Source organism: Sus scrofa, chromosome 10, assembly GCF_000003025.6.
Source record: "Sus scrofa isolate TJ Tabasco breed Duroc chromosome 10, Sscrofa11.1, whole genome shotgun sequence".
NCBI classification, from domain to species: Eukaryota; Metazoa; Chordata; class Mammalia; order Artiodactyla; family Suidae; genus Sus; species Sus scrofa.
In genome coordinates, this window is record NC_010452.4 from 40,981,644 (window position 1) to 41,006,761 (window position 25,118).

General features: G+C 49.6%; 1 protein-coding gene across 3 annotated transcripts in view; it reads left to right on the top strand.

The window, feature by feature from the left end:
* JCAD (junctional cadherin 5 associated) overlaps positions 1 to 14,693 on the top strand; it is an 85,774-nt gene extending 71,081 nt beyond the window's left edge. Inside the window, exons 3-4 of one of the 3 annotated variants that reach the window (XM_021064743.1) lie at positions 2,953 to 6,605; positions 12,969 to 14,690. In XM_021064743.1, coding sequence (XP_020920402.1) covers positions 2,953 to 6,605; positions 12,969 to 13,003 — 3,688 coding nt within the window. In that variant the 3' untranslated portion in view covers positions 13,004 to 14,690. Of the gene's footprint in view, positions 1 to 2,952; positions 6,606 to 12,968 lie in introns of all 3 variants that reach the window. The other 2 variants (XM_003130706.6, XM_005668090.3) reach the window with 2 other exon arrangements.

Sequence of the window (25,118 nt, forward strand, 5' to 3'; positions counted from 1 at the left end):
GTCCTTGTTGGTTATCGGTTTTATGTATAGTAGTGTGTATCTGTTAATCTCAGACACACACTTAACTATCTGTTAATCCTAATTTATCCGCCCCCCCCCCCCCCGTTGGTAACCTTTAGTTTGTTTTCTATGTCTGTGGGTCTGTTTCAGTTTTGTATGTAGATTCATTTGTGGAGCTCCTGTCTGGCCCAGTGGTCAATGAATCTGACTAGCATCCATGAAGACTCAGGTTTGATCCCTGGCCTTGCTCAATGGGTTAAGGATCCAGTGTTGCCGTGAGCTGTGGTGTAGGTGGCAGACATGGCTTGGATCTGTCATTGCTGTGGCTGTGGCGTAGGCCAGCGGCTGCAGCTCTGATTAGACCCCTAGCTTGGGAACCTCCATATGTCATGGGTGTGGCCCTAAAAAGCAAAAAAAAAAAAAAAAAAAAAGATCATTTTTTTTTTTTTAGATTCCACATGTAAGCGATGTAATGTGATATTTGTCTCCACACTCTGGGCGGGAGTGTAAATGGGGCCCGGTTGACCTGAGTCAGATTATACAATAGGGAATCACATGATCCCCTGATCTGCCAATTCCTGCCCGAAGGGTTTATTCTAAATAACCTGAGACATGCTTAGAGTTTGTAAACGATAGCGTCTCTCAAAGTGTTTTCGAGTGCAAGCTGTGTTGATGTCGACAACAGCATGATGGTTAAAGAAATCATGTGCAGGAGTTCCCATTGCAGCTCAGCAGAAATGAACCCTGCTAGAACCCATGAGGACTGGGGTTCAATCCCTGGCCTCGTTCAGTGGGTTAAGGATCTGGCGTTGCTGTGGCTGTGGTGTAGGCCAGCAGCTGCAGCTCCAATTCAAGCCCTAGCCTGGGAACTTCCATATGCTGTACCTTTGGCCCCTAAAAGAAAAAAAATTTGTGTACACATGGTAAAATACTATTCTTCATGCGTGAGGACCTTTTCATTTCACTGGAAGAAATAAAACATCTAACTCGGCTTTATGGTCCCATTTGTCAGGTTTGAATTCTTTCCCCACCACTTACAAGCTGTGTGCCTGGGTGAGGTCTTCAGCCTCTCTGTGCCGTAGTTTCCTCCTCTGTACAGTGGGACCGACAGCAGTTCCTACGTTGGAGGGGTGCTGGTGAGGCATAAATGAGTTAAGAAAGTGCTGAGTAAGGACCCAGTGTGCTGTTACCACCGTGTAAGTGTCAGCTGTGGTTTGTGCTACTCGAGTCAGGAAATGTTCATGTGAAACCAGATCCCCAGTAGACTAAGCACTAAGATTCTGAAAATCCAGGTATACACACACACACAAGACTGGAAGAAATGTTTCAAAATGACTCTTGGGAGTTTCTGTTGTAGGTTACAAATCCAGCTGGTATCCATGAGGATGCGGGTTCAATCCCTGGCCTCTTCTCAGTGGGTAAAGGATCTAGTGTTGCCATGAGCTGTGGTGTAGGTCACAGACGAAGTTTGGACCTGGCATTGCTGTGGCTGTGGAGTAGGCCGGCAGCTGCAACTCTCATTTGACCCCTAGCCTAGGAACTCCCATATGCCGCAGGTGTGACCATAAAAAGCAAAAGAAACCTGTCTCTTGGTAGAGAGACCACAAGTGATTTTTTGAGTTTTGTACTTTCCTGTATTTTTTCAAATTTTCAACAAGGCATACATATTACTTTTGTAATTTAAAAAACAAATAGTGCTTTGACAGTTGAAACCTTTTTTATTCAGCTCCTGGTTAATCAAGATTGTTGAGTGCCCCAAGCTTCCTTCCACCTAATGAGTTTTCTGTGTTATGGTGCTAGTCCCTGCTTATTTGTAGGTAATAGCTTTATTTCTGCACAGTTTAGCAGCATTGTTCAGATTCTTCCTTTACTGCTTTAGCGTGGTGATTCTAAACTCTGGAGGGCTGCTAGAACCATTTGTGAAGATTGGGAAATAGACTGGGACCGGGCTAGACTGATTAGATCCAAATACCACTTGGGCCCCAGGCATTGGTATTTTTTAAAGAAGTGCAAGAAAATTCTGGTGTCCAGCCAGGCGGTGGACAGCAGCCTGGAGTTGGCAGGCCTGAGGCTGCCGTCCCTTGCCTGGCAGAGAGCTCTGTCTCTTGGAGCTCTGTCAGTTCCCAAAGTCGGCCTGAGTGGGGTTTCCCATGTCGCCTGAAGACGGGATGTCCTTGAGAGCTTGTTAAATATATGGACACCCGGACCCTAACTCACACCTACTGATTGTGAACTTTTGGGGCAGAGACTCGGTGATGTGCATGTTTAATGAGCCCACGGAGCACCTCCTACCTTCAGGGAAGTGTGGGGACTCTGCTAGGGCTCAGGGTCCATCTCGGATGCACCCTGGGGACAGCTGAGGGGACCTGGAGAAGCATAGTGCCTGGCTGCCCACCTGCCTATCCCATCCTGAGCAGTAGTGGTTGACACCCACCCACAGTGATGGTCCTCGGGTGGGTGCTGGGACCAGAAGCCCCCTGGGGGATGGGTTCGGGATGCCCCTGCTGAGTCAGCACCCAGGGTGGGACCCATGTCCGCAGTCACCCTGCTGAGTCCTGCACACCCTCTAAGCGAGTTTCTAGACTCACTCCCAAAGACTGCATGTTCTTCTTGCCTGAGTTGGGTGTGGACTCCCGGGCCCAGGACCACCCTTGGGAAGCACTGGCCTCTCGGGCTGTTCCTGTTTCCTGGGTCCCTGGGGCAGTTCACGGTTCTCAGAGCCCTGGCATCCAGTGACCCCTTGCTGTCACTCCTAGGCCCTGGTGGCAGAACACTTGGCTCCCTACAGCTGTAATTAGTGGGCCACATTTCCTTTAAAGTCAGTCAATACTATGGGTGGGAGCCTGTTTTTCCCAAGTACTGGCTGAAGTCGGGCTTGGAATGCCGGTCACAGGGGCAGAGAGGTCTGTGTGTGTCCTCCCTCTGTGTAATCTTCGTGCCTCTGTCTCCTAGGTTTTATCACCAGCCTGTGCTCGCGTGGTCCTCTCAGCCCCTGACCGGCCGCAGCCACGCCTATTGGAGGAGGAGAGAGCAGGAGGCGGGCCCGAGGGCCGCAGAGGACCTGCCCCTGCACGCGAGGGAGGGTCCATGGGAAGTTGGAGGAAGGACAGAGCACGTGATGAAGAAGGCCACTTGGGAAGAAGAGCTGGGATCGGCGGGTCCTGCCAAGTGGCAGCACCCAAGCCTGGGAAGCTGGAACCAGCCGCGGAAATTGGAGAGGCAGATGTCCGATGGTGTCAGGGAGCAGTTGTTTCAGGACCTGTACCCATTCATGCTCGGAGAACACGTCTTGACGTCCCAGAGCAAAGGGAAATCCCGGTCGTTGCCTCGAGTTCTTTCCCCCGAGAGCCTGAGTTGCATGGAAATTCCCATTCCGTTAAGCGATGGACATTTAGCAGGTGTTCCTAAAGTGCTGCGTCATCCTCCAAAAAGCGCTCATGACTTGGAGGCCACCAGGAACCCCGAGAAGGGCCCCTTCCCCCGGCCCAAGTTTGGGAGACCCCTCAAGCCTACAGCCCATGACTCCCACCAACACTCCAGGCCAGGAGAACAAAACAGCAGCTATGCAGACGGCCAGCAGCCAGACCCCTGTGTTTCCTACTTGACCAGAGCGAGTGACACCAGGCAAGAACTCTGTGGGCCTGACCCTGGCCTGGAGCCCCCGGTGTATGTGCCTCCGCCCTCCTACAGGTCACCCCTGCAGCACACGTCAAGCCCTTGCGTGGAGGATGCATCGCCTGGGCTCGAGGGTGGGGGGCGCCGTGTGCAGCAGCATCGCATGGAGAAGGCCGCTGCCAGCCATCAGCTCCCCACTGGCTCCCCAGCAGCCGGGAGTGAGTGTAGTGCTAGCCCCCGCTCGCCACGCGGACTCCCCCAGCAGCTCCACCCCAGCATTGCTTATGACGGCTCCATCGTCTACATTCCTTTTGACGACCCCCGGATACGACATCTTAAACTGGCCCGACCCCAGGGGTTCTGGGAAGAGATGAAGCTGGACAGTCAGCCTTGCAGGTCTGGTCCTGTCCCTGCCCCAGAGCCAGAGCATGGAAGTGGGCAACGTGGGGGTGCCGTCAGGAGCCCTCAGGGCCTGATGGGCCCATCAGGGAAGGAGAGGGGCCCCGCCCCTGCAGACCCCAGCCCCCCATGGCTGTGGGGCCAGCTCCCCAGGGATGGAGAAAATGGTGGCCTTCCCGACCCAAGGGACCACTGTGTTGTCACACACAGACAGTGGCCTGACACAAGGGGACACGCAGAAAGCCGTGCAGCCTCCGCAAGCCCCCAAAGCGAGAGTGCCTGTGAAACTCACACCCAGCTCAGAAAATTCGAAACTGGGGTGCAGACCAAGAAAAGTTCAAAGAAAAAACTGAGCGAGACGATATTTTGTTTGGTCTCCATCCCAGTTAAATCAGAATCACAGCTGCCAGACATAGATACAAACAGCAATGACTTAAAACAGGGCACAGATAAAAAGAATGGGCTGGATAAGAACGCGGCTTTGCAAGTGCACAGCCTGCTGAGCTTGCCTTCCACCGACCTAGAGCTGCAGACGCTCCCAGGAAGCCAGGCCGGGAGAATGGGGCTCCCGAAACCAGACCCGGGAGGACCAGGAGGAGACAAGCACACAAATGGCCTCAGGTTCACTCACCCTGCAAAACACAGCGAGCTCCCCCCGTGTCCTGGCTGGTGGCCCGGGCACCAGTACAGAGACCAGCAGACACAAACCAGCTTCACTGAAGAACCCCAAAGCCCACAGCCCCTCCCCGAGGGGAACGTAGCAGGGTCCCCCCACGCCCCGCTGACTCCAGGATGCTTGGACCCTGCCCCCCAAGAAGTTCAGATTCACGTGGCCTTGGCGTCCAGTGACCAGAACCAGAGGCCTGGGGCTCATCCCCTGAAAGGTCAGGGGTCCCTCAGCCCGTCAAGCAACAGTGCTTTCTCAAGGTCTTCCTCAGCCATAAACCCGGCCCCCGTGCCAAGGGCCGGCCTGGGCCAGCTGTGCATGGACAGCCCTGCGCGCGGAGCCAGCCCCGTGCCCAGGGGTGAGGTGGTCAAGGGGGAGACCACGGGCCCCTGCAACAGCAAACAGCTGTTCGGGCAGTTCCTCCTAAAGCCTGTGAGCCGCCGACCCTGGGACTTGATCAGCCAGTTGGAAAGTTTTAACAAGGAGCTTCAAGAGGAGGAAGAGAGCAGTCCTAGCAGTGATGGCAGCAGTGAGGGCAGCGACAGTGAGCTGCCCAGGGAGGCCCCAGCCGGCCCCACACCCAAGCGTCCGGGCTTCCTGGAGGACAGAGTGAAGGAGGCGCCAAGGAGGCCAGTGCCCGAGGCCCCTGGACTCAGGTCAGGGAGAGTCAAGAGTAAGTCTGAGAGCTGGAGTGAGGAGCTGAAGCCTCTCTCTCCCTGCCCCGTGTGGGCAGAAGACCATGCAGGTGCTGCCTGGCTGTCCCCACGTGGAAGTGTGATTTCAGAGCAGGGGGCCTTGGGGGTCCAGGATGGAGTGACCGAGCCAGCAGTCAACCTGAGGCCTGGGAAACCACTGATGTCTTCTGGGCTAAGTGAGGCACGACCAGTGCCCCGACATGACCCAGCTGCACCCAGGGAGCCCCCACAGAGTCAGGAGCTCCCAGATGGCCCAAGTGCTGTGCAGTCAAGTGGAGCCAGCCCTCCAGAGGCCAGCTCTGGGGAGCAGGGGAGTACCGGGGTATCCCCCTTTCTTGCCAGCAAGCCCCGAGGCCTCTCGGCGCCAGACTTGCGGTCCGTGGGGCTGACGCTGGCGCAGGAGCAGAGAGCCAGTGAACCAGCGGGGCCTCCCACTGGAGCCACTGCAGTAGAAATCCCCCTAGGCGAGTCCCTCCAAGCCAGGGCTGCCAGGATCCTGGGCATCGAGGTGGCCGTGGAGTCCCTGCTGCCTGGCACCAGGAGGACAGGGCTGAGCCAGCACCCAGAGCCTGGTGGGGGCGCCTGCCAGCCCGAGTCCCCTGGGCAAGAGTCAGGGTCCGGCCCAGCACAGCCAGATGACCTCACCTCACCCGCTGACGCCTTCTATGGCAGGAGGAAGTGCGGCTGGACCAAAAGCCCTCTGTTTGTAGGCGAAAGGGACAGTGCCTGGCAGGCTCCCCAGGCCTCCGAGCCCTCGGGCATGAGCAGCCCCAGCAAAGCCCCTGAGCCTCAGCCCAGCCCCCTGGAGTCACAGCCCTTCCATCACAGGGACATGGAGACAAAGCCGCCCTTCAGGTCCACCTTGTTCCATTTCATAGAAAGGACCCCCAGTGTAGCAGCCTCAGAAAAGAGGCTCCGAAGCACCTCCAAAGTGATTGAAAGTTTACAGGAGAAACTGGCTTCCCCGCCCAGGAGGGCAGACCCCGACCGCCTGCTGAGGATGAAGGAGGTGAGCTCCGTGTCCAGGCTGAGGCTCCTGACCTCTCGGGGCATGGACTCTGCAGAGGAGGCCGAGGAGCCGAAGGCTGAGAGGGGCCCTGGGGCGCGGCTGGGGTGCTTGGCGGGCACAGGCTACAAGCTCTCTGACCCTAAGGGCGCCCTCTCGCTGGAAGAGGGCCATCTGGCAGCAGGAAGGGAGGAGAACGGCGGCCAGGACTTCTGGTGTCCAGGTGAGGAATTGGGCAGATGGATGGGCGCTGGGCATTCTTCTGACGCCCTGAAAGCATAAAAATGCCAGGTTGGTGGCTGGTGAAACCTACAGGTTCAGAAAAGAAAAGGTCGACCCTTTGAAGTTCGGTGCTAAAAAGCGTCTTCGTTTTACCAAGAATTATTCAGAAGCTTTTCTTACAAAGCTAAGGTCTTGCAGGGGTTTTTGTTTTTGTTTTTGTTTTTAACTTGGGGTTTTTTGGCCACTCTACAGCATATGGAAGTTGCCAGGCCAGGGATCAAATCCAAGCTGCATCTGAGACCTTTACCATAGCTGTGATAAGGCTGGATCCTTAATCCACTGTGCTGGGCAGGGGATCGAACCTGCACCACCACAGAAACAATGCCAGATCCTTTATCCACTGCACCACAACGAGAACTCCCTCTTGTAGTATGTTTTAAATTTTGTAGAAATGATGTAAGCAATTAGATGGAACTCTATGTAAACAGTCCTGGGGTCCCGTACTGGGAAGAGGTACATCAGTGCAATATGTTCCAGTTTTGCTGCAGCCCCTTGATCAATCTCGTAGGAGACCAGAGCAATTGTACTGTATGCTCCCTTCCCAAGTAGTAAGCGTTCACCCAAAGAACCGACAGTACTCCACTAACCTCACGAGAAAAGACACCAGGTTGATTAAATAAACTACCTACCCCAGGATACCTCAATGTTTTTTCACTTTTCAGAATCCTTTGTCCCTCATTTTTGTCTGCTTTCACCTCCATCCCGTTTATGAGATTTGAGAGGTTTAGTAGACAGAATGAACAATTTGCACTTTCTCAGCTCCTAGCCCTAAAAGTTCACCAACCAAAGCCATTTCTTTGTTTTGTTTTGTTTTGCTTTGCTTTGCTTTTTAGGGCCACACCTGCAACATATGGAAGGTCCCAGGTTGGGGTTGAACCAGAGCTGCAGTTGCCAGCCTACACCACAGCCACAGCAACGCCAGATCTGAGCCGAGTCTGCAACCTACACCACTGCTCACGGCAACACTGGATCCTTAACCCACTGAGCGAGGCCAGGGATTGAACCCTCACCCTCATGGATACTAGTAGTGTTTGTTTCTGCTGAGCCACACTGGGAACTCCCCACTGCTGTTTCTTACAGCCCCTGAGCTTTGATTTCGAAGTCCCAGGGCAGCCGGTTCAGGCAACGGCGCCCTGCTGGCCCGTGCCCACCCCACCCCCGCATCCTCTCACCTTCACTCGTCTTCAGCGCTGCCTTCAATGAAGGTGGATTCCCGAGACAGTGATTCTTCCAAACACCAGTTCACATCTCGGCTCTGACACAAACAGGCGACAGAGCTCTCGCCATCTCTGGTTCACGCGCTGGGGATTATCAGTTATATGTCCTAGAAACGATTGGAAGAGATGCGGGTACACATCAGAAGGTCCGCGTTACAGGTTACAGGTGAGGCAGGGGCGGTGGGGGGAACCTTTTTACTTTTTGTTTCTCAATTTAAAAAAAATTTTTTTTTGTCTTTTTGTCCTTTTTAGGGCCGCACTCAGGGCATATGGAGGTTCCCAGGCTAAGGGTCAAATTGGAGCTATAGCTGCCGGCCTACACCACAGCCATAGCAATGCCAGATCCAAGCTGCATCTGCAACCTACACCACAGCTCACGGCAACGCTAGATCCTTAACCCACTGATCGAGGCCAGGGATCGAACCCAAAACCTCACGGTTACTAGTTGGATTCGTTAACCACTGCGCCATGACAGGAACTCGAACTTTTTGTTTTTATGGCCACATTTGTGGCATGTGGAAATACCAGAGCCAGGGATTGAATCCCAGCCGCAGCTGCAACAGAACCGGATCCTTTAACCCACTGCACCAGGCCAGGGGTCAAACCTGTGCCTCCATAGCAACCTGAGGCACAGCAGTCAGGTTCTTAACCCGCTGCGCCACAGCAGGAACTCGGGGGGAACTTTTTGCCGGCAGGAGGAAACTGCGTCCCTTGCTGAGTGTTCCAGCGCTGCCCCGGACCCCAGCCCCAACCAGCCCTGCTGCTCTGCTTCCTAGTTTGAAATCCAAGGGTTTAAAAGTAGATGGAAAAGATCACTTGTTTCAGCTAGAAGAATCCACAAAAATTTGTTGAACAACAACAACAAAAATCTGCTTGACACTCTTTAAGTTTTCCCCTGAATGCAGAGTGATTCTTGAGAACCAGCGTTGCTGCATCCCTGATGCAGAATACGTGATTGAAAGAACCCATTTGTCAGGGCCCTCCTGGACCATGTGAGTTGATAGAGCTGGTCTTTGCTGAGGAAGAGAATCCTAGAAGGCTGGAAGCTTCGTCATGACAGTCAAAAAGTGCTACATGGCCCATTTGTTGGGCCGTTGGAATTTACCAGGCTGCAGCATGAAGCCTCCCCTCCCCCGACCCCCGAAATGCTCCCTGGCTGGTTAAAGAGACATAGGCAACATAGACTTTTAAAGTGAGTTTCCTTACCTATAAAATCAGGATGATATTGTCATTCCTCCTGAGAATTGTAAGGATTTGAAAATAAGACACATCCTGTTATGATAAAGACACCAGTTTGTAAAAGTTCCTATGCCTCCGTCCGTGACCACGTGTTTTCAGGACTGTCTATTACTTGAAACCTCTAGTTCACTTAAGCACTCCCTCAATTCCTAGCCTGACCATTTGGCTCGTGGATGGGGTCAGATAGTTATCTGAAAACACCTAGTTGATTAAAATCCACCAAATGTCAATTTTTAAGAAAAATTTTTTTATTAAAGTATAGTTGATTTACAACGTTGTATCAATTTCTGCTGAAGCAGATTAACCCAGTCACACACGTATATACACACCTAATGTCAGCTTTAATTTTAGCCAGCCATTAAAAACAGCTCCTGGGAGTTCCCGTCGTGGTGCAGTGGTTAACGAATCCGACTAGGAACCATGAGGTTGCGGGTTTGGTCCCTGCCCTTGTTCAGTGGGTTGCCGATCCGGTGTTGCCGTGAGCTGTGGTGTAGGTCGCAGATGCGGCTCGGATCCAGCGTTGCTGTGGCTCTGGCGTAGGCTGGTGGCTGCAGCTCCGATTCGACCCCTAGCCTGGGAACCTCCATATGCCGCGGGAGCAGTCCGAGAAATAGCAAAAAGACAAAAAAAAAAAAAAAAAAAAAGCTTCCGTTACTTCACATTTTTTTTAAAACCATAGCTTCTAACACTTTGAAATTTTAATTACTCCTTGCCTCTCTGTCTGGTACACACAATAAAATGACCAAAACCCTGGAGCTCCTATAGTGGCTCAGTGGTTAGTGAACCCAACTAGCATCCATGAGGATGCAGGTTTGATCCCTGGCCTTGCTCAGTGGGTTAAGGATCCAGTGTTGCCGTGAGCTGTGGTGTAGGTCGCAGAGTCAGCTTGGACCTGGCGTAGCTGTGGCTGTAGCGTAGGCTGGCAGCTGCAGCTCTGATTAGACCCCCAGCCTGGGAACCTCCATATGCAGAGGGTGAGGGCCTAAAAAGACAAAAACAAACAAAAAAAAAAACAACAAAATCCTGAAGGCAGAGAGTGCCTCGAGGTGACAGCTCCCCAGGCTTCCTTAGGTGGCCGCATAGGAGGACACCATAGGGACAAGGTCTTACACATGCAGTGGCTCAGGTGACCCTCAGTCAGTCTTTCACGTGATGGTCACCAGACCTCAATATCCAAGGCCAGTCCTTCTGAGAGGTCTTCCATAGAGGTAGTAAAACGTTTGACCTCTGTTAACCTTCTCACTCATTGTTTCTTCGCAAATTACAATGTAGCCCAGTAGCTCGTAAGCTTTTGGCTTTTTCCTTTCACCGTATTTTAATCATTTTTAACACAAGAGTTGTCAGCTCCATCCGCCCCCCCGCCCCCCCGACCCCTGCACCTGTTGTCCCAGGGTGCCGGACCCACCTCACTGCTCCTGAATTCACAGACCACTCGAACCTTGGACTTTGTTCTGAAATTTTAAAACAAGGTTATAGGAGTTCCCGCTGTGGCACAGCAGGTTAAGGACCCAATATTTTCTCTGTGAGGACATGGGTTTGATCCCTGACCTGGCTCAGTGGCTTAAGGATCTGGCATTGCTGTGACTGTGGTGCAGGCCAGCAGCTACAGCTCCGATTTGACTGCTGGTCTGGGAACTTCCATATGCCACAAGTGTGGCCCTAAAAAAGAAAAAAAAAAAAAACCCTAAGACTTCTCAGTAACTTTCATATTGATTCCCTGTTAAAATGATAATATTTTAGATACATTTGGTGAAATAAAATTCATCATTAAAATTAATTTCACCTGTTAACTTTTGCTCGCTTTGTCATGGCTCCCTTCAATTTTAAACTAACAGAATGTGGCTGACATCATATTTTTACTGGACCTAGACCACCCCCCAACCCCATATCTCCCTGGGATCTGAAGAGGGTGCCCCTGATTGTACAGAATTCTCTCCCCAGCTCCCTGTCTCGGGCCCTTAGCATCAGCATCCGTGTCAGGCGGGCCCGTTCTGTGCAGGTGTCTCTGTACCTGCCTTCATGTGGGTCCTGGGTGCCCAGTGTCTGTCCCCCAAGGCTTAATAGGCGCTCAGTCTCCTCCAGGCCGCTCCCCAGTCGACAGCGTGCCCTTTCCATAGATCCTCCTTCTTGGCCCAGAGAAGGCCATTTCTGCTCACAGGAGGTCCCTCAGAATCTGCACAGGCTGGCCTGATGGAGCACAGAGTTGTCACCTCAGGGTGACACCCTGGGTCATCACAGCAGGTGGTGATAAGCGTAGCCAACGCTGCCTGTTTTTATCCAGGTGGGCAATTGGTGCACTAAATGTCTTAGGAGGAGGAGAGCCTATCCCACCTGGTGTAGGACGTCTGGCAGAGCACAACACACATTGCCTTGGTTGTCACCTGTGTGGCAGCCTGTCATACATGCATTGTGGGGATTCAAGGCGGGAGGGTGCAGTAAAAAGTTTTGTTGCCAGGGAACTGGGACTCTGTGTGGCCTTCAGAATGTACCACCATCCACGAGGCTTTGAGAAGACATGGTTCTAGAATAGTTTTTTTTCTTCTTTTTCTTTTTTTAAGGCCGCACCTGCAGTGTATGGAAGTTCCCAGGCTAGAGGTCCAGTCAGAGCTGCAGCTGCCGCCCTACAGCACAAGCACAGCAATGCCAGATCCGAGCTGCCTCTGTGATCTATGCTACAGCTTGTGACAACGCCAGATCCTTAACCCACTGAGTGAGGCCAGGGATCGAACCCACATCCTCATGGATATTAGCCAGGTTCTTAACCCCTGAGCCACAACAGAAACTCCCGAGGCAGGAAATTCTGACCATAGGAGGCACATATGCCAGAGGCCCCTGACTCCTGAGATGGCCAGATTCAGCCACAGCCTTAGTGACAGTCTAGGGACCATTGCTCTTTTGCATGGTGTCCTGATTTGGAAACACTGGCCATCTGGGTCCAGTGTCAGGGCTATAGTATGGGTCAGTGTGGCAGCCCAGACCTACACACAGCTGCATGCTGAAAGCCTGCAGCTCTGGGCCCGCTGGCCGCGGGGTCAGAAACAGGAGGGCTCTGGTTGCCAACCCAGTGCTGGGTGTCTCAGGGTCCTCCCGCCCTTCTGGGACATCGCTGCTCTGAGGGATGCACCTTCTATAGCCAGCTTTCCTTAGAACTGCAACTGACTCTCTCACACACACACAATACCTCCTTTAGCATCAGCCACATGCGTCACTGCTGGTTTACAAGAGTTGCCTTTAAAGTTAATTATGTTCCCCTAGGAACAACAGGAAGGGACCATCAAGATACTAAGCAGCTCACACTTTTCCATCTGTGATTAGGTGGTGGCCATGCATGTCCCTTTAAAACAGCCTCTTGGAATTCCCGTCCTGGCTCAGCATTAACGAACCTGACTAGTATCGGAGAGGATGCAGGTTCGATCCCTGGCCTCAATCAGTGGGTTAAAGATCCAGTGTTGCTGCAAGCTTCGATGTAGGTCACAGAGGTGGCTTGGACCTGTGCTTGCTGTGAGCTGTGGTGTAGATCGCAGACGCAGCTCGGATCCCGTGTTGCTATAGCTGTGGTGTAGGCTGGCAGCTGCAGCTCCAATTCGACCCCTAGCCTGGGAACTTCCGTATGCCTTGGGTGTGGCCCTAAAGAGATTAAATAAATAAATACATAAGTAAAAATAGCTTCTTGACCATAGCTTTTCACTCTTCAGTGAAAATTAGATAGATGGAAATGTCTGAAAATGAACATCTCTATGTTCATGGACTTTGTTCCCTATGCATATTTATTTCTTGTCTGAGGATTCAACGGAAAACAGACCAGCTGAATGTACTGCTCATTCTCTGCCTTGCTTTCTTTTTTGCAGATTCGTATGACCCTAGCAGAGTGGAGAGGGTGTGATAAGCTGCCGGTGAAGTGGGGAGGCTGCTGTGGTCTGCCGATGGAGTTACCTCTGAGCTGGCCCCTGGGCCCCACTTGCCCAGGAAGAGGCTGGGAATGGGGCTGTGACATCCCTTCTCACTGCCACCAGGAAACTCATCAGCCCTCGCAGACTCCCTCCCTGGAAATAAAAGCCGTAGTTCATTGACCCCCCCCTCTGTTTTTCTAGCACAAAGAGTTAATACCTGTATATAGACAAGAGTCACAGAGCTTTTCTTTACTCATGGTTTGGGCCCAGCTGGTAAACGTTGATCTGGCTGTGATGATATAGTAAGTGATGCTGAAAGGACCGTGAATGTCAGAAATTACCCTCCGGGTCCCCGTGGCCTGTGGCCCCCAGTCGTGTTCAGGAGTTTGGGGTGTAGGCCATGGCTCAGTGTTTTAGCACCTTGAGTCTCGGGGGAAATGTGAACGCTTATATCTGATCCATTTCTAATCCGTTTGGCCTTCTGCTGCTTGAAGTCACTTTACTTAGGTGTAACTCGCCATCTGAGAATAAAAGCAGCTGCTTTTGATTTCCTGAAAGATGAAACACTTGTACTATAATGTACTAAGAGTATTATTTATCTGGCAGTGAAATACTTTGAGCATTTGCAAATATGCCATTGTCTGCTTTGCACTCAGTATTATCTATTTTTATTTCCTATATGGATGTCTAGAAATTCTTTATATGAAAAATAATTGCTGGTTTAAAATAGACCATTTTAACAAAGTAACTATATTTCTTTTTACAAAAATGCTATTTTTCTATGATGTAAACAATTGTTGGGTGGCAGATTTTTAAGGAAGTTTATTGTATTTAAGAGTCTGTATCCCTTTGTGTTAGAGGAACCCAGAGAGGGTTCACATCTGCTTTAAAGCACACACCCCTTCCCTGTTCATGACTCAGCTACTTTTATTTTATCTTAGAAAGAGATGTCAGTATAGTCATTTTTCAGGGTTAATAAAATTAACTTCTTTTCACCAAGATTTTCTTTCTACAAATGTAGCTGTAAGGTTATATTGGAAAATAACCCTCTCAAAACCAGCCAACATCCTTACGACAAATTTTTGCTGCCATATCCACTAGAATAACCAAAAAACCCATAATTTCCTCTTTGTACGTCCATGGGGGTCTGCCCTGAGACCATACCCTCCTCCCTGTCCCTTTTAAAGAGATACGTATTTTTATCTAGAATGATCCTTAATTAGTGTCTGCATATTTTTAAAAAGCACTAGAGACATTGTATTATGCCATTACAAGAAGTATTATGAGGCCTGTGTATTCTACTGTTTACTATTGCATTAACCTGCACAAAGTTTATGCATTTTCTTATGCATTTATCCCTTCTTTCTAAGTAAGTCGTTCTTATGAGCTAACATTTCCTAAATGTTTTTTTCTTGTTTTCTTCCTCCCTCAATCCCCCCTTCTTTTCCTCTCCCTTTTTTCCCCTTTTCTCTCTCTCTCTCTCTCTCTCTCTCTCTCTCTCAGAAGCCACCTAATCTATTTTTTAGCATTTCAGATGCCTAAAATGTGAACTGTTGGGTGGTCTGCAGTTTGGCCCTAAGACGACTCTGGGCTTTCATGGCCTGTTTTTATCTGTACCATATGATCTTATTTCATCAGAACTTCATGTATTTGGACGGTAATAAACACCACGGAATCTAAGCAGTTCTGAAAAGTCTTTTTGAAAACACTTCCCTGCAGCCTTGGTTCTTACCTGTTACAAAGAGCCACTCCTCTGCAGCTTCTGGCTTCTGGGAAGTTTAGAGGATCACCCGCTTTTTACCACACCCTGCGATGGGCCAGCTCCCTGCCAGGAATGGCTGACACAGTTTTTCCCAGGAAAAATGTAGTGGGAGGAGGTCACTTTCTCTGTTGTGGTTGGTGAATCACCGGCATTGTCTGGTGGAACCAAGGGAGGGTGGCTGGTTGGGGGGGGCGTCTCTGGAGGGGCTGTGCCTCCCTCTTTAAGTACCAATGAAAGCAGGTATATCTATGTATACAGATAGTCACATGCTTATGTCATATATGTACACACAGATGAACCGTTCTGACTTCCTCTTATATTTTGTTGATCTCATCTACAATTTTTTTTTTGTCAAAAGAATTAAATTACAGTTAGGAGTTCTCTGGTGGCTCAGCAGGTTAAGGCTCTGGCATTGTCACTGTAGCAGCTATCGACTGACCTGGCATTGTCAGTTTCCTGCTAGGGCACAAGTTCAGTCCCCCACCCAGGAACTTCCACATGCTATGGGCACGGCCCCCCCAAAAAAATTCTTATTAAAAAATAAGTAAATTGCAGCTTATCTCTGAAGAGAAAGAGAAGGACCATAAAGGGAAGAAATTATTGTACCTTAATGTATATAACAAACAAAGTAAAATATGACACTCTTGTTTTATTCTTAGTCATTGTGTCATATCTCTGAAAGTGTTCTGAAAATTTAGCGGAAATTATCAGTATCTATACTTTTCACTTTCATTTCTGGATTCCAGTCTGTGCATAAGTCTTTTGGGGTGAGGGGAGGGAGGAAGGTAACTTTGAAAATGTGACTTTCAGAAGTCCCCGTTGTGGCTCAGCAGTACCGAAAACGACTAGTATCCATGAGGATGTGGGTTCGATCTGTGGCCTCTCTCAGTGGGTTAAGGATCCAGCATCTCCATGAGCCGTGGTGTTGGTCAAAGGTGCAGCTTGGATCCCAAGTTGCTGTGGCTGTGGCGAAAGGCCCCAGCTGCAGGTCCTATTGGAGCCCTAGCCTGGGAATTGTCATACGCTGCAGATGTGGCCCTAAAAAGCTAAAAAAAGAGAAAAGAACATGTGACTGCCAAACTTGCATATTTCAAAGTAAATAATATAGTCTAATCAAAAATAGCTTTTGCAGAGGTTTTGAATATAATGCTATTTATTATTTCTCTGCATAACACAATTCTCCATTATCATTTGTGGCTGGAAAAGAAGCTTTCGTTATTTTGTGTTGGTCATTCTTTTTCTCATTCATATGACTTAGTGTTTAATAATTGGGGGCTTATAAAAATTAAAAGTTCTAATTTTGACTATTTGGGCTAAAAATTATACGAGGAGTCACATCTGAAATGTATTTGTATTTGTATTTCTTGACTGGCAAAAAGAAGGGGGAAATGTTGGAGTTCCCATTGTGTCACAGCAGAAACTTGAATCCGATTAGGAAACGTGAGGTTGCAGGTTCGATCCCTGACCTCACTCAGTGGGTTAAGGGTACGGTGTTGCCATGAGCTGTGGTGTAGGTTGAAGACTTGGCTTGGATCTGGCGCTGCTGTGGCTGTGGTGTAGGCCGGCAGCTGTAGCTCCGATTGGACCCCTAGCCTCGGAACCTCCATATGAGGTGAGGAACTAAGAAAAGAGCAAAAAAATAAAAGGGGGGAGTGTGGGGGAATGTTGGTCGCATAGCCCTACTTACCTTTCTTTGAAGACAATTTCTGAATGATTGAAAGCCATATAACTTTATGATCCTTTTGAACCTTATGTTTCTGTAAATCACAGAAAACTTTCTCCAGGGATGTACAGCCCCTGATCGCATCTTCAGGGTTCTTTCCACGTTTTTCATAATTTGAGTTTCTTTTTAAAAAAAAAAAAAAAAAATCCCTTAAAGGAGTTCCCACTGTGGCTCAGTGGTAATGAACCTGACTAGTATCCATGAAGATTTGAGTTTGATCCCTGGCCTCGCTCAGCGGAGTAAGGATCCGGTATTGCTGTGAGCTATGGTTTGGGTTGCAGTCACAGCTGGGAACCCACGTTGCTGTGGCTGTGGTGTCGGCCTGCAGTTACAGCTCTGATTCAGTCCCTAGCCTGGGAACTTCCACATGCCGTGGGTGTGGCCCTAAAAAGACCATAAATAAATAAATGAATGAAAATACCTTCAAAATGTGTGTGATCTCTGAGATCCTGGTTTCCTTCTGAGAGTTATAGGTTGAGGTTCGGATTCATATGGCAATTCGAAGTAGATCTTCAAGTCACGTGACCGTTGGTGAAGGGCTGCCATTTATGGAAATTCAGGTGTTTCAACTCAAAAGACTCTGAAACTGGACCCCCACCTCTTTTTCCAGCAGCAAAATGACTTGCTCCGAGAGCACCTCGGTTTAGGGCTTCTGGAGGAAAGAGATGAATTTGATCCACTGTTGACACAAACAACTTCCCTGCTCTGAGCAGCAAGAACTGATGGAAGATAAGATTAACTAACCCACCATCTCCTCTGTGACCCTCAAAGATGACGTTTGTGTGTTTTGGCTATTCTTTAGTTTTGTTTAAAAATACACAATGAAGTGTCAGGTTTGCATCTCTGGAAACTGACCAGCACAGCGGAGTTCATTCCCTCTCTCTGAATATCTGAGCTTAGAGATCTGGAAGCAGTAATATTTGTGTTTGGCCCCCATTGATCTGCCAGACTCCTCTGCTGGGGAGATGGCGCTTGAGGGGTGGGGTGAAGGGTGAGAGTGTGTTTCTTAAGCTGAAGCTATTGCAGGTCCTGGGGGATTTTTGCATTTTCCTTTTGTTGTGTTTTAAACTGCAGATTCTGTACATCTGTTTGTGGGAGGAGAGTTGCTACTCGGGACAGCATTTAAGGGACAGATTCCAAGTGACCTTTAAGAGTCTGCCTGGTGGGAGGTCCTTTTCCAGGAGTGTGGGCTGATCCACTCGGGGACCCGCCAAGCCAAGAAGGGGGAGATGATAAAACAGCATTAAAGATAGAGTGGTCCCCAGCCTGCGTATTTTGTTCCAAAAACAAAAAAGGAGTGGTGAAGACTATAATTCACACTGCAGCCTCTCAACAAGGTTGGCAGGGTCTAGCTAACAACCTCCCAAACAGTCTGGGGCTCACAGGCATTGCAGGGGGATAGAGGGGAGCGTCTGCAGAGCCCTGCCCTTGGCTTTGAGTGCCCGTCACAGTGCTTTTATTACAGGGGACAGGGAGGTCCTTGTTCTGTGACCTCCGCTCTGCCACTGAACTTGAACCACAGGCAGGTCCAGATGGTCCAGCGACTCATCCCGTTGCCTGGACAGGGGGTGGGGGTGGGGTGAGGAGGAGGGAGCTTTCTCCTAGGATGACCCCCTCCCTGTGGGGAAAGCCAGCCGCCACAGGCCCTGCTGCTCAGCCCAAGGGGCAGCACCCCGGCTCCCCCTGCCCTTTACCCCACACACAGCAGGGCCAAGATGTGGGGCATGGCTGAGCTGGGCCGTGAGGGGGACAAAGGCAAGTCCACACCAAGAGCAAATGGCAGCAGTCGGAAAGGAAGAGCAGGAGGCCCAGCCGCAGAGCGCAGCACAACCTACAAGTTATGAAAAGCAGCCAAGCTTGGGTCAGCTGGCAGGTGAGGATGGCTGGGCAGAGCACCTCAGAAATACAAAACAGGGAGTTCCCATTGTGGTGCAGTGGAAACGAATCTGACTAGGAACCCTGAGGTTCGATCTCTGGCCTCACACAGTGGGTTCAGGATCCGGCGTTGCCACAAGCTGCAGCGTAGGTTGCAGACACGGCTCGGATCTGGCATCATTGTGGCTGTGGTGTAGGCCGGCAGCCTGGGAACCTCCATATGCCGTGAGTGCGGCCCTAAAAAGATAAAACCAAACAAAACAAAAACCAGGAGCTCCCTTTGTGGCTCAGTGGGTTAACATCCCAACATGGTGTCTTCGAGGATGCAGGTGCCATCCCTGGTCTCTCTAACTGGGTTAAGTATCCGGTGTTGCCATGAGCTGTGGTGTAGGTACAGACACGGCTAAGATCCTGCGTTTCTGTGGCTGTGGTGTGGCTGCGGCTGCAGCTCTGATTCAACCGCTAACCTGGGAACTTAAACATGCCACGGATGCAGCCCTAAAAAAAGACACACTGGTCATGGCCTGTTGCCAGTCTCTCAGGCCACCTCAGAGACGCTGAGTGTGGAGAGGGGGCGGGGGGTGGGGGTGGGGGTGCTGCAGTGAGCAGGGAGGCTGAGCTCAGCTCTTCAAGGGGCTCCTGTATTTCTCTGCACGACGTAAAGACTTACTCTTTCAGGATGGTCGACCCGCTCAGTAACATGGAATCCAAATAATGACTTTGCCTGAAAGCACCTATGTACCATGTCTTGGGCTGTGGGGTCAAGAGCTGATCTGTGAGCCTTAAAGGCTTGTCCCCTGAGGGTAGCAGGCTGCAGAGGGAGCTCAGATGGAGTTGGCATCGCAGGCCAGGTGGCCCAAGGCGTTTGGCGCCTCTGGTCTACACCGAGAACTTTCTGGGCATTCAAGTTCCCCATGGCATCTCCTGCCTAGAGTCAATTTGGGGATGGCGTTTGGATGTTGACTCCCTTAGGAACCAAGTGGCCTTGCCCACGTCCTTTCCCTGACTTCTGTTTCCTCATCTGCCTCTCTTATTCCTTGAACATGATAATCAAGTATATTAAAGAGGCTTTGCTGATCTTCTCCAGTGGCCTAGATGTTAAGGATCCGGCGTTGTCACTGGTGTGGCACAGGTTCAGATCCCTGGTCTTGGAACTTCCACATGTCACAAGCAGGACCCCCCCCCCCAAAAAAGAAAAAATCCCAGCCCCTTTGTGGCGGTTTAGTGCACAGAAAATGCATTGCAGACCTACGGGCCTGTCATGGGCAGTGGGAGGTTTTAAAATCCAGGACTCGATCTTTCAGAAACAGGGATTTACCTCCTTGTTTCTAGACTCTCAGTTCTGAAAGTTCCCATTGTGGCTCAGTGGTAACAAACCCAACTAGTATCCATGAGGATGCATGTTCAATCCCTGGTCTTGCTCAGGGGGTTAAGGATCCAGCATTGCCGTGATCAAAGATGTGGCTCAAATCCTGCATTGCTGGCAGCTGTAGCTCCGATTCAATCCCTAGCCTGGGAACTCCCATGTGCCATGGGTGTGGCCCTTAAAAGACACACACACACACACACACACACACACACACACACAAGTAGAATCTCAGTTCTGCAAAGCCCATCAGGCTCTCAGTTTGTGTCTAGCAGTCTAGTAAATGTATAAGCTGTAAAAACCGTGGTTCCTTCTCCTACCTAAGCTTTTTTTTGGGGGGGGGCATAGGCATATGGCATACAGAAGTTCCCAGGTTAGGGGTCCAATTAGAACTGCACCTGATCTACAGTAACTGTGGCTGTTTTTCCCTAGCCCAAACCCGCTGGCATTTCCAAAGTAATAAAAGGGTAACAATAGTAATAATAACTAATAAAAAGAATAGACAAAACTATGTAGTCAGTTTGGCAAAGGCTCAAAAGTGGTCCAATTTCCTAGGACTGGGAGTTTCTGCCCAGGCAGGCACTTCCTTTTGTCCTCATGGGGTTGCCTTTGGAGGTGGATCCCTCTGTGGGGATCCTGGTTCAGATACAATCTGTGTACCTATGAATGTACCTTGAAGAAAAAAAAGCTCAGGTTTGTAGAATTTATTTCATTTACCCTAAATGATCTTTATTAAGTTTGGATACCTCCAATGGATGGTATCTTTGAAGGGGTTCATTTTTTTTTTTCTGAATCCAGAGACATTTCAAGTCACAGAATTGCTGCCTAGATCCTGCCGTCACATACAGTAGCGAGAAAACATCTTGTGAAAATAAAAGATGGTTGCCTAGGACAGGTTTCTTCAATATGCCTTGTTCATAGAGTATTGAAGAATCTCCATTGGGCCACCAGCTTCAAGTGAGCTCTGTAGGAACCAGGATTCCCACAGAGCAGCCACCTCCTCAGGCAACTCCATGAGGACAAGAGGGAGCACCTGCTTGGCAGAGACTCCCAGTCCTGGGAAATTGGACCACTTTGAGCCTTTGCCAAATTGGCTACATAGTTTTGTCTCTCTCTCTCTCTCTTTTTTTTTTTTTTTTTTTGGCTGTGCCCATGGCATGCAGAAGTATCCAGGCCAGGGATCGAACCTGCACCATGGCAGGAACCCTAGTCACATCAGTGGCAACACTGGATCCTTAACCTCCTGAACCACCAGGGAACTCCAGTTTTATGTATTCTTGAGTCATGTTTATAAAAGGTGGCATCCGGTCATTTTTCCTAGGCTGCACATAAATCGGCCAATTTGGCGGGACTCAGTACATCAATGACCAGGCAGCCAGCCCAGGATGTTCCACCACAGGGCTCTGTGTGTCTCCTGCCCTCCCCTTGATTAGTTCAGAGGCACATTGAGGTCCACAGGGTGTGATGTTTGGATTACTCCCATTGCCATGAAAATAACCGCCACCCCCCACCCCTACCCCCGCTGCAACCCTCATTCTGGAAAAACGAATGACCTTCTTACCCCAGTCAGTCCAAAGACCTGTGGCTTGAAGAAGGTTCACCCCAGCTGACTCAGGAGGTGTGAGTGGGAAACAAATGCTTACTGTGTATATTCTTGAAATGTTCATGGTTGCTTGTTACACAGCAGTACAGTGACAAAGCGACTGACTGGGACATGTGCTAATTCCATTGTTCATTTATTTTATCTTATTTACAACTTTTTTGGGGGGAGTTCCCATTGTGGTTCAGTGGAAATGAATCCAACTAGTATCCATGAGGATGTGAATTCAATCCCTGACCTCACTCAGTGGGTCAGGGATCTGGATTTGCCATGAGCTGTAGTGTAGGTAGCAGACGTGGCTTGGGTCCTATGTTGCTGTGGCTATGGTGTAGGCCAGCAGCTGCTACTCCAATTCTACCCCTATCCTGGCAACTTCCATATGCCACAGATGCAGCCCTAAAAAAGAAAAAACAAAAACAAAACAAAACACAAACTTTTTTTCTTTTTCAGGGCTGCACCCATGGCATATGGAAGTTCCCAGTTTAGGTGTCAAATCGGAGCTGCAGCTGCCGGCCTACACCACAGCCACAGCAACACAGGATCTGAGCTGCATCTGTGACCTACTTCACAGCTCGTGGCAACGCTGGACCCTTAACCCACCGAGCGAGGCCAGGGATCGAACCCACATCTTCATAGACACTGTGTCCAACTCTTAACCCATTGAGCCACATTGTTCACTTATATGCTGCTACATTTACAGGGAGAATTGTGTACTCTCAAGGTATCCACGAATTTGTATAACTTGTAGATGTCTGAGGTCAGGGCCTTCAGGGGTATCAGGAATCCCCTGGAGAGGGTGAGTGCTCCAGAGATTAGCTCTCTGTCCTTTGACCCCTGTCTGCCCTGCTAGACTGATCCTGGGCCGGCCTCCTTGGTAAGCTTTCCTTCTTGTCCTGTCCGGTTTATACCTGAGGGTCAAGCTGACCTCAGACTCTTCCTCTTACTCATCTTCAAAGGCTAAAAATCATTAGATAGTATGAAAAAAAGAATGTATATATGTGTATGTCTGGGTCACTATGCTGTTCAGCAGAAATTGACACAACACTGCAAATCAACTAGACTCTAATGAAAATAAAATTAAATTGTAAAAAATCATTAGAGGGCACCTGTCCTTTTTTCTTTTCCTCCAAAACCATCACACATGAGGAGGGGCTGTGTTTCTTAGTGTTTCAATGGATGTCTTTGGAAATACCCTTGGTCTCTAAAAGGATAGTCACTTTGGAGAGACTAGGAAATACATGTGAGATTTGTGGATTCTGAGTTGGAATTCCAGCCAAGTATCAACACTGGCCATTCAGTAGCCATTGGGATAAATGGCTTCGGGATGACAGACAAGGTGCGTCCTTGCCAGTGGAAAAAGTCCCTTCTTCTAGAGCAGAGCCTACCGAAAGATGTAGTAGCCCTGCCCGGCACAGGGACATGAGGGATTTGCAGGCAGGGGAGTGGCTCACCTTCAGAGCAGACGTGGGCTCTGCGCTGTGACTCCGGGAATGAGGATGGCAGAGGCTACTGTCCTGCGCAGCCTAAGCTGAGATGTCCTACCAGCATTCAGGCACTAGAGGGCAGCGTCTGCTCATGCCAAGGAAGGATCTGGTCCAGAGCGCAGATTCAGCCTGGCTCAGGCGAGGGCTGGCAGCTTTTCCTGCAAACAGAAGCCCAGACATACTCATCTAAGATCTGGATTGAAGTACTTCGCTGCCGTACTCGTGGGCTGGCACGAAAGAACAGCGCCGAGGGGATTCTGTCCCTGGACCTGACTTGATCTGTGAAAACAGGCAGATGACTCACAAGCTCTTTGCTGGAAGCCTCTACAGGCCTTAGAGCCAGTGGGATAAAGCAGATACAGTACATATATACTATGGAATATTATTCAGCCATAAAAAGCATGAAATAACACCATTTGCAGCAACATGGATGGACCTAGAGTTGATCATACTGAGTGAAGTAAGTCAGACCAAGAAAGATAAATATCATATGGTGTCACCTCTATGTGGAATCTAATAAACAAGGATACAAAATAACTTATTTAAAAAGCAGAATCAAACTCACAGATTTCAAAACCAGTCTTGTGGTTACCACGGGTGAAACTGTCGGGGGAAAGGAAGAACGAGAGGATGGGAATAACACACACACGCTACTATATAAAATAGATGATTAACAAGAACCTACTGAGTAGCACAGAAAAATCTACTCAACAGGTAAACCTACATGGGAAAAAAGAATAGATATATGTGCATGCATCACTGATTCGCTTTGCTGTACACCTAAAACTAATACAACACTGTAAGTCAACTATACTGTGTGTATGTGTGTGTTTGTATGTGTGCAGGTACTTGTGTATTTGTTTTTCTGTGCATCTGTGTGTGTGTGTGTGTGTGTGTGTAGAGAGAGAAGGAAGGTAGGTGTGCACGCTGGAAAAAGGGAAAGAAATGGGCTCAGCTGGCATTTGATATTTTGGTGACAGCCTCCAGTTTGGGACAAAAACAAAATCACACTGTGGGCCCTGGGTACATATGGGCTCCTCATCCTTACTCTCAGACTCTGGGGCTTTGTCATAGCGCCCAGTGGATTGTCACAGCTGCCAGTCCTGCCTTACACGAAGGAGCACCTGCGACGGGCGGTCCCCACAGAGATGTCCTATCAGTGTAGACAGCACCCCAGCTTTGAAGACTTTGAACAATAGATGCAAAATAGCTCAGTGGTTTTATATCACACATTGAAATACTACTTTAGAAGTTCCCTTGGTGGCACAGTGGGTTAAGGATCTGGCTGTGGTTACAGCTGTGGCATGGGTTCGATCCCTGACCTGGGAACTTTGCCATGCCTTGGGTGCTGCCAAAAAAAATTTAAATAAAAATAAAATAAAGTTAGCAATAATATTAACCATATAAAAAAGAAATACTGCTTTAGCATTTGGGTTAAATTTAACACATTACTAAATTAATTTCACCTGTTTCTTTTTTTTTTCTTTTACAGCCACACCTGCGGCATATAGAAATTCCCAGGCTAGGGGGTCAAATTGGAGCTGCAGCTGCAGGCCTATGGCACAGCCACAGCAACATCAGATTCCAGCATATCTGCGACCTACTTGCCACAACAGCCGGATCCTTAACCCTCAGGCCAGGAACCTAACCCTCATCCTCAGGGATACTATGTCAGATTCTTAATCCACTGACCTCCAGTGGGAACTCCTGTTTCTTCTCCTTTTTGAAAGGCACTACCAGTGAATTGAAAGTCACCAATGAGGCTTGCATGTGAGGCTCACATCCCACTTCTACTGTACGGGCCATGGGCTCTTCCAGAAAAGGGGCAGGGATGTAGCTCGCCCAGCATCACACATCACAGACCGCCAGCTGCAGGGCTGGATCAAGGGAAGGTACCCTTCCTGTTCGTGCCAGGTGGCTGCAGGCTGGCTTCTGCTGGAAGCCTCACTCTGGGGAGGTTTGGAAGGAAGATAAGATGCTCCTATTTTCTTCATCACTGGCTCCGAAGCACCAGGTTACTGATTCCTCCCAGCTCATTGCCTCTGATGCCAAGTCCTGGTCCTCCAACGCCTTTGCAAGGCTTCCCCCTACCGGCGGATTATCGGAAGTGCTCAGCCAGGTCTCAGGAGCACCGGGGTGTGTGGTGTGTCACGTGTGTTGCATGAGCATGTTACACATGCATGCTCTGTGTATGCACAACTTCCCTTGCTTAAACACTCCACATCTGACAGTGATCCTCAGTCTAACTTTTCTCCTCGTCTCCGGAGCCACAGCTACTGGGTGCAGGCATCCTCAAGC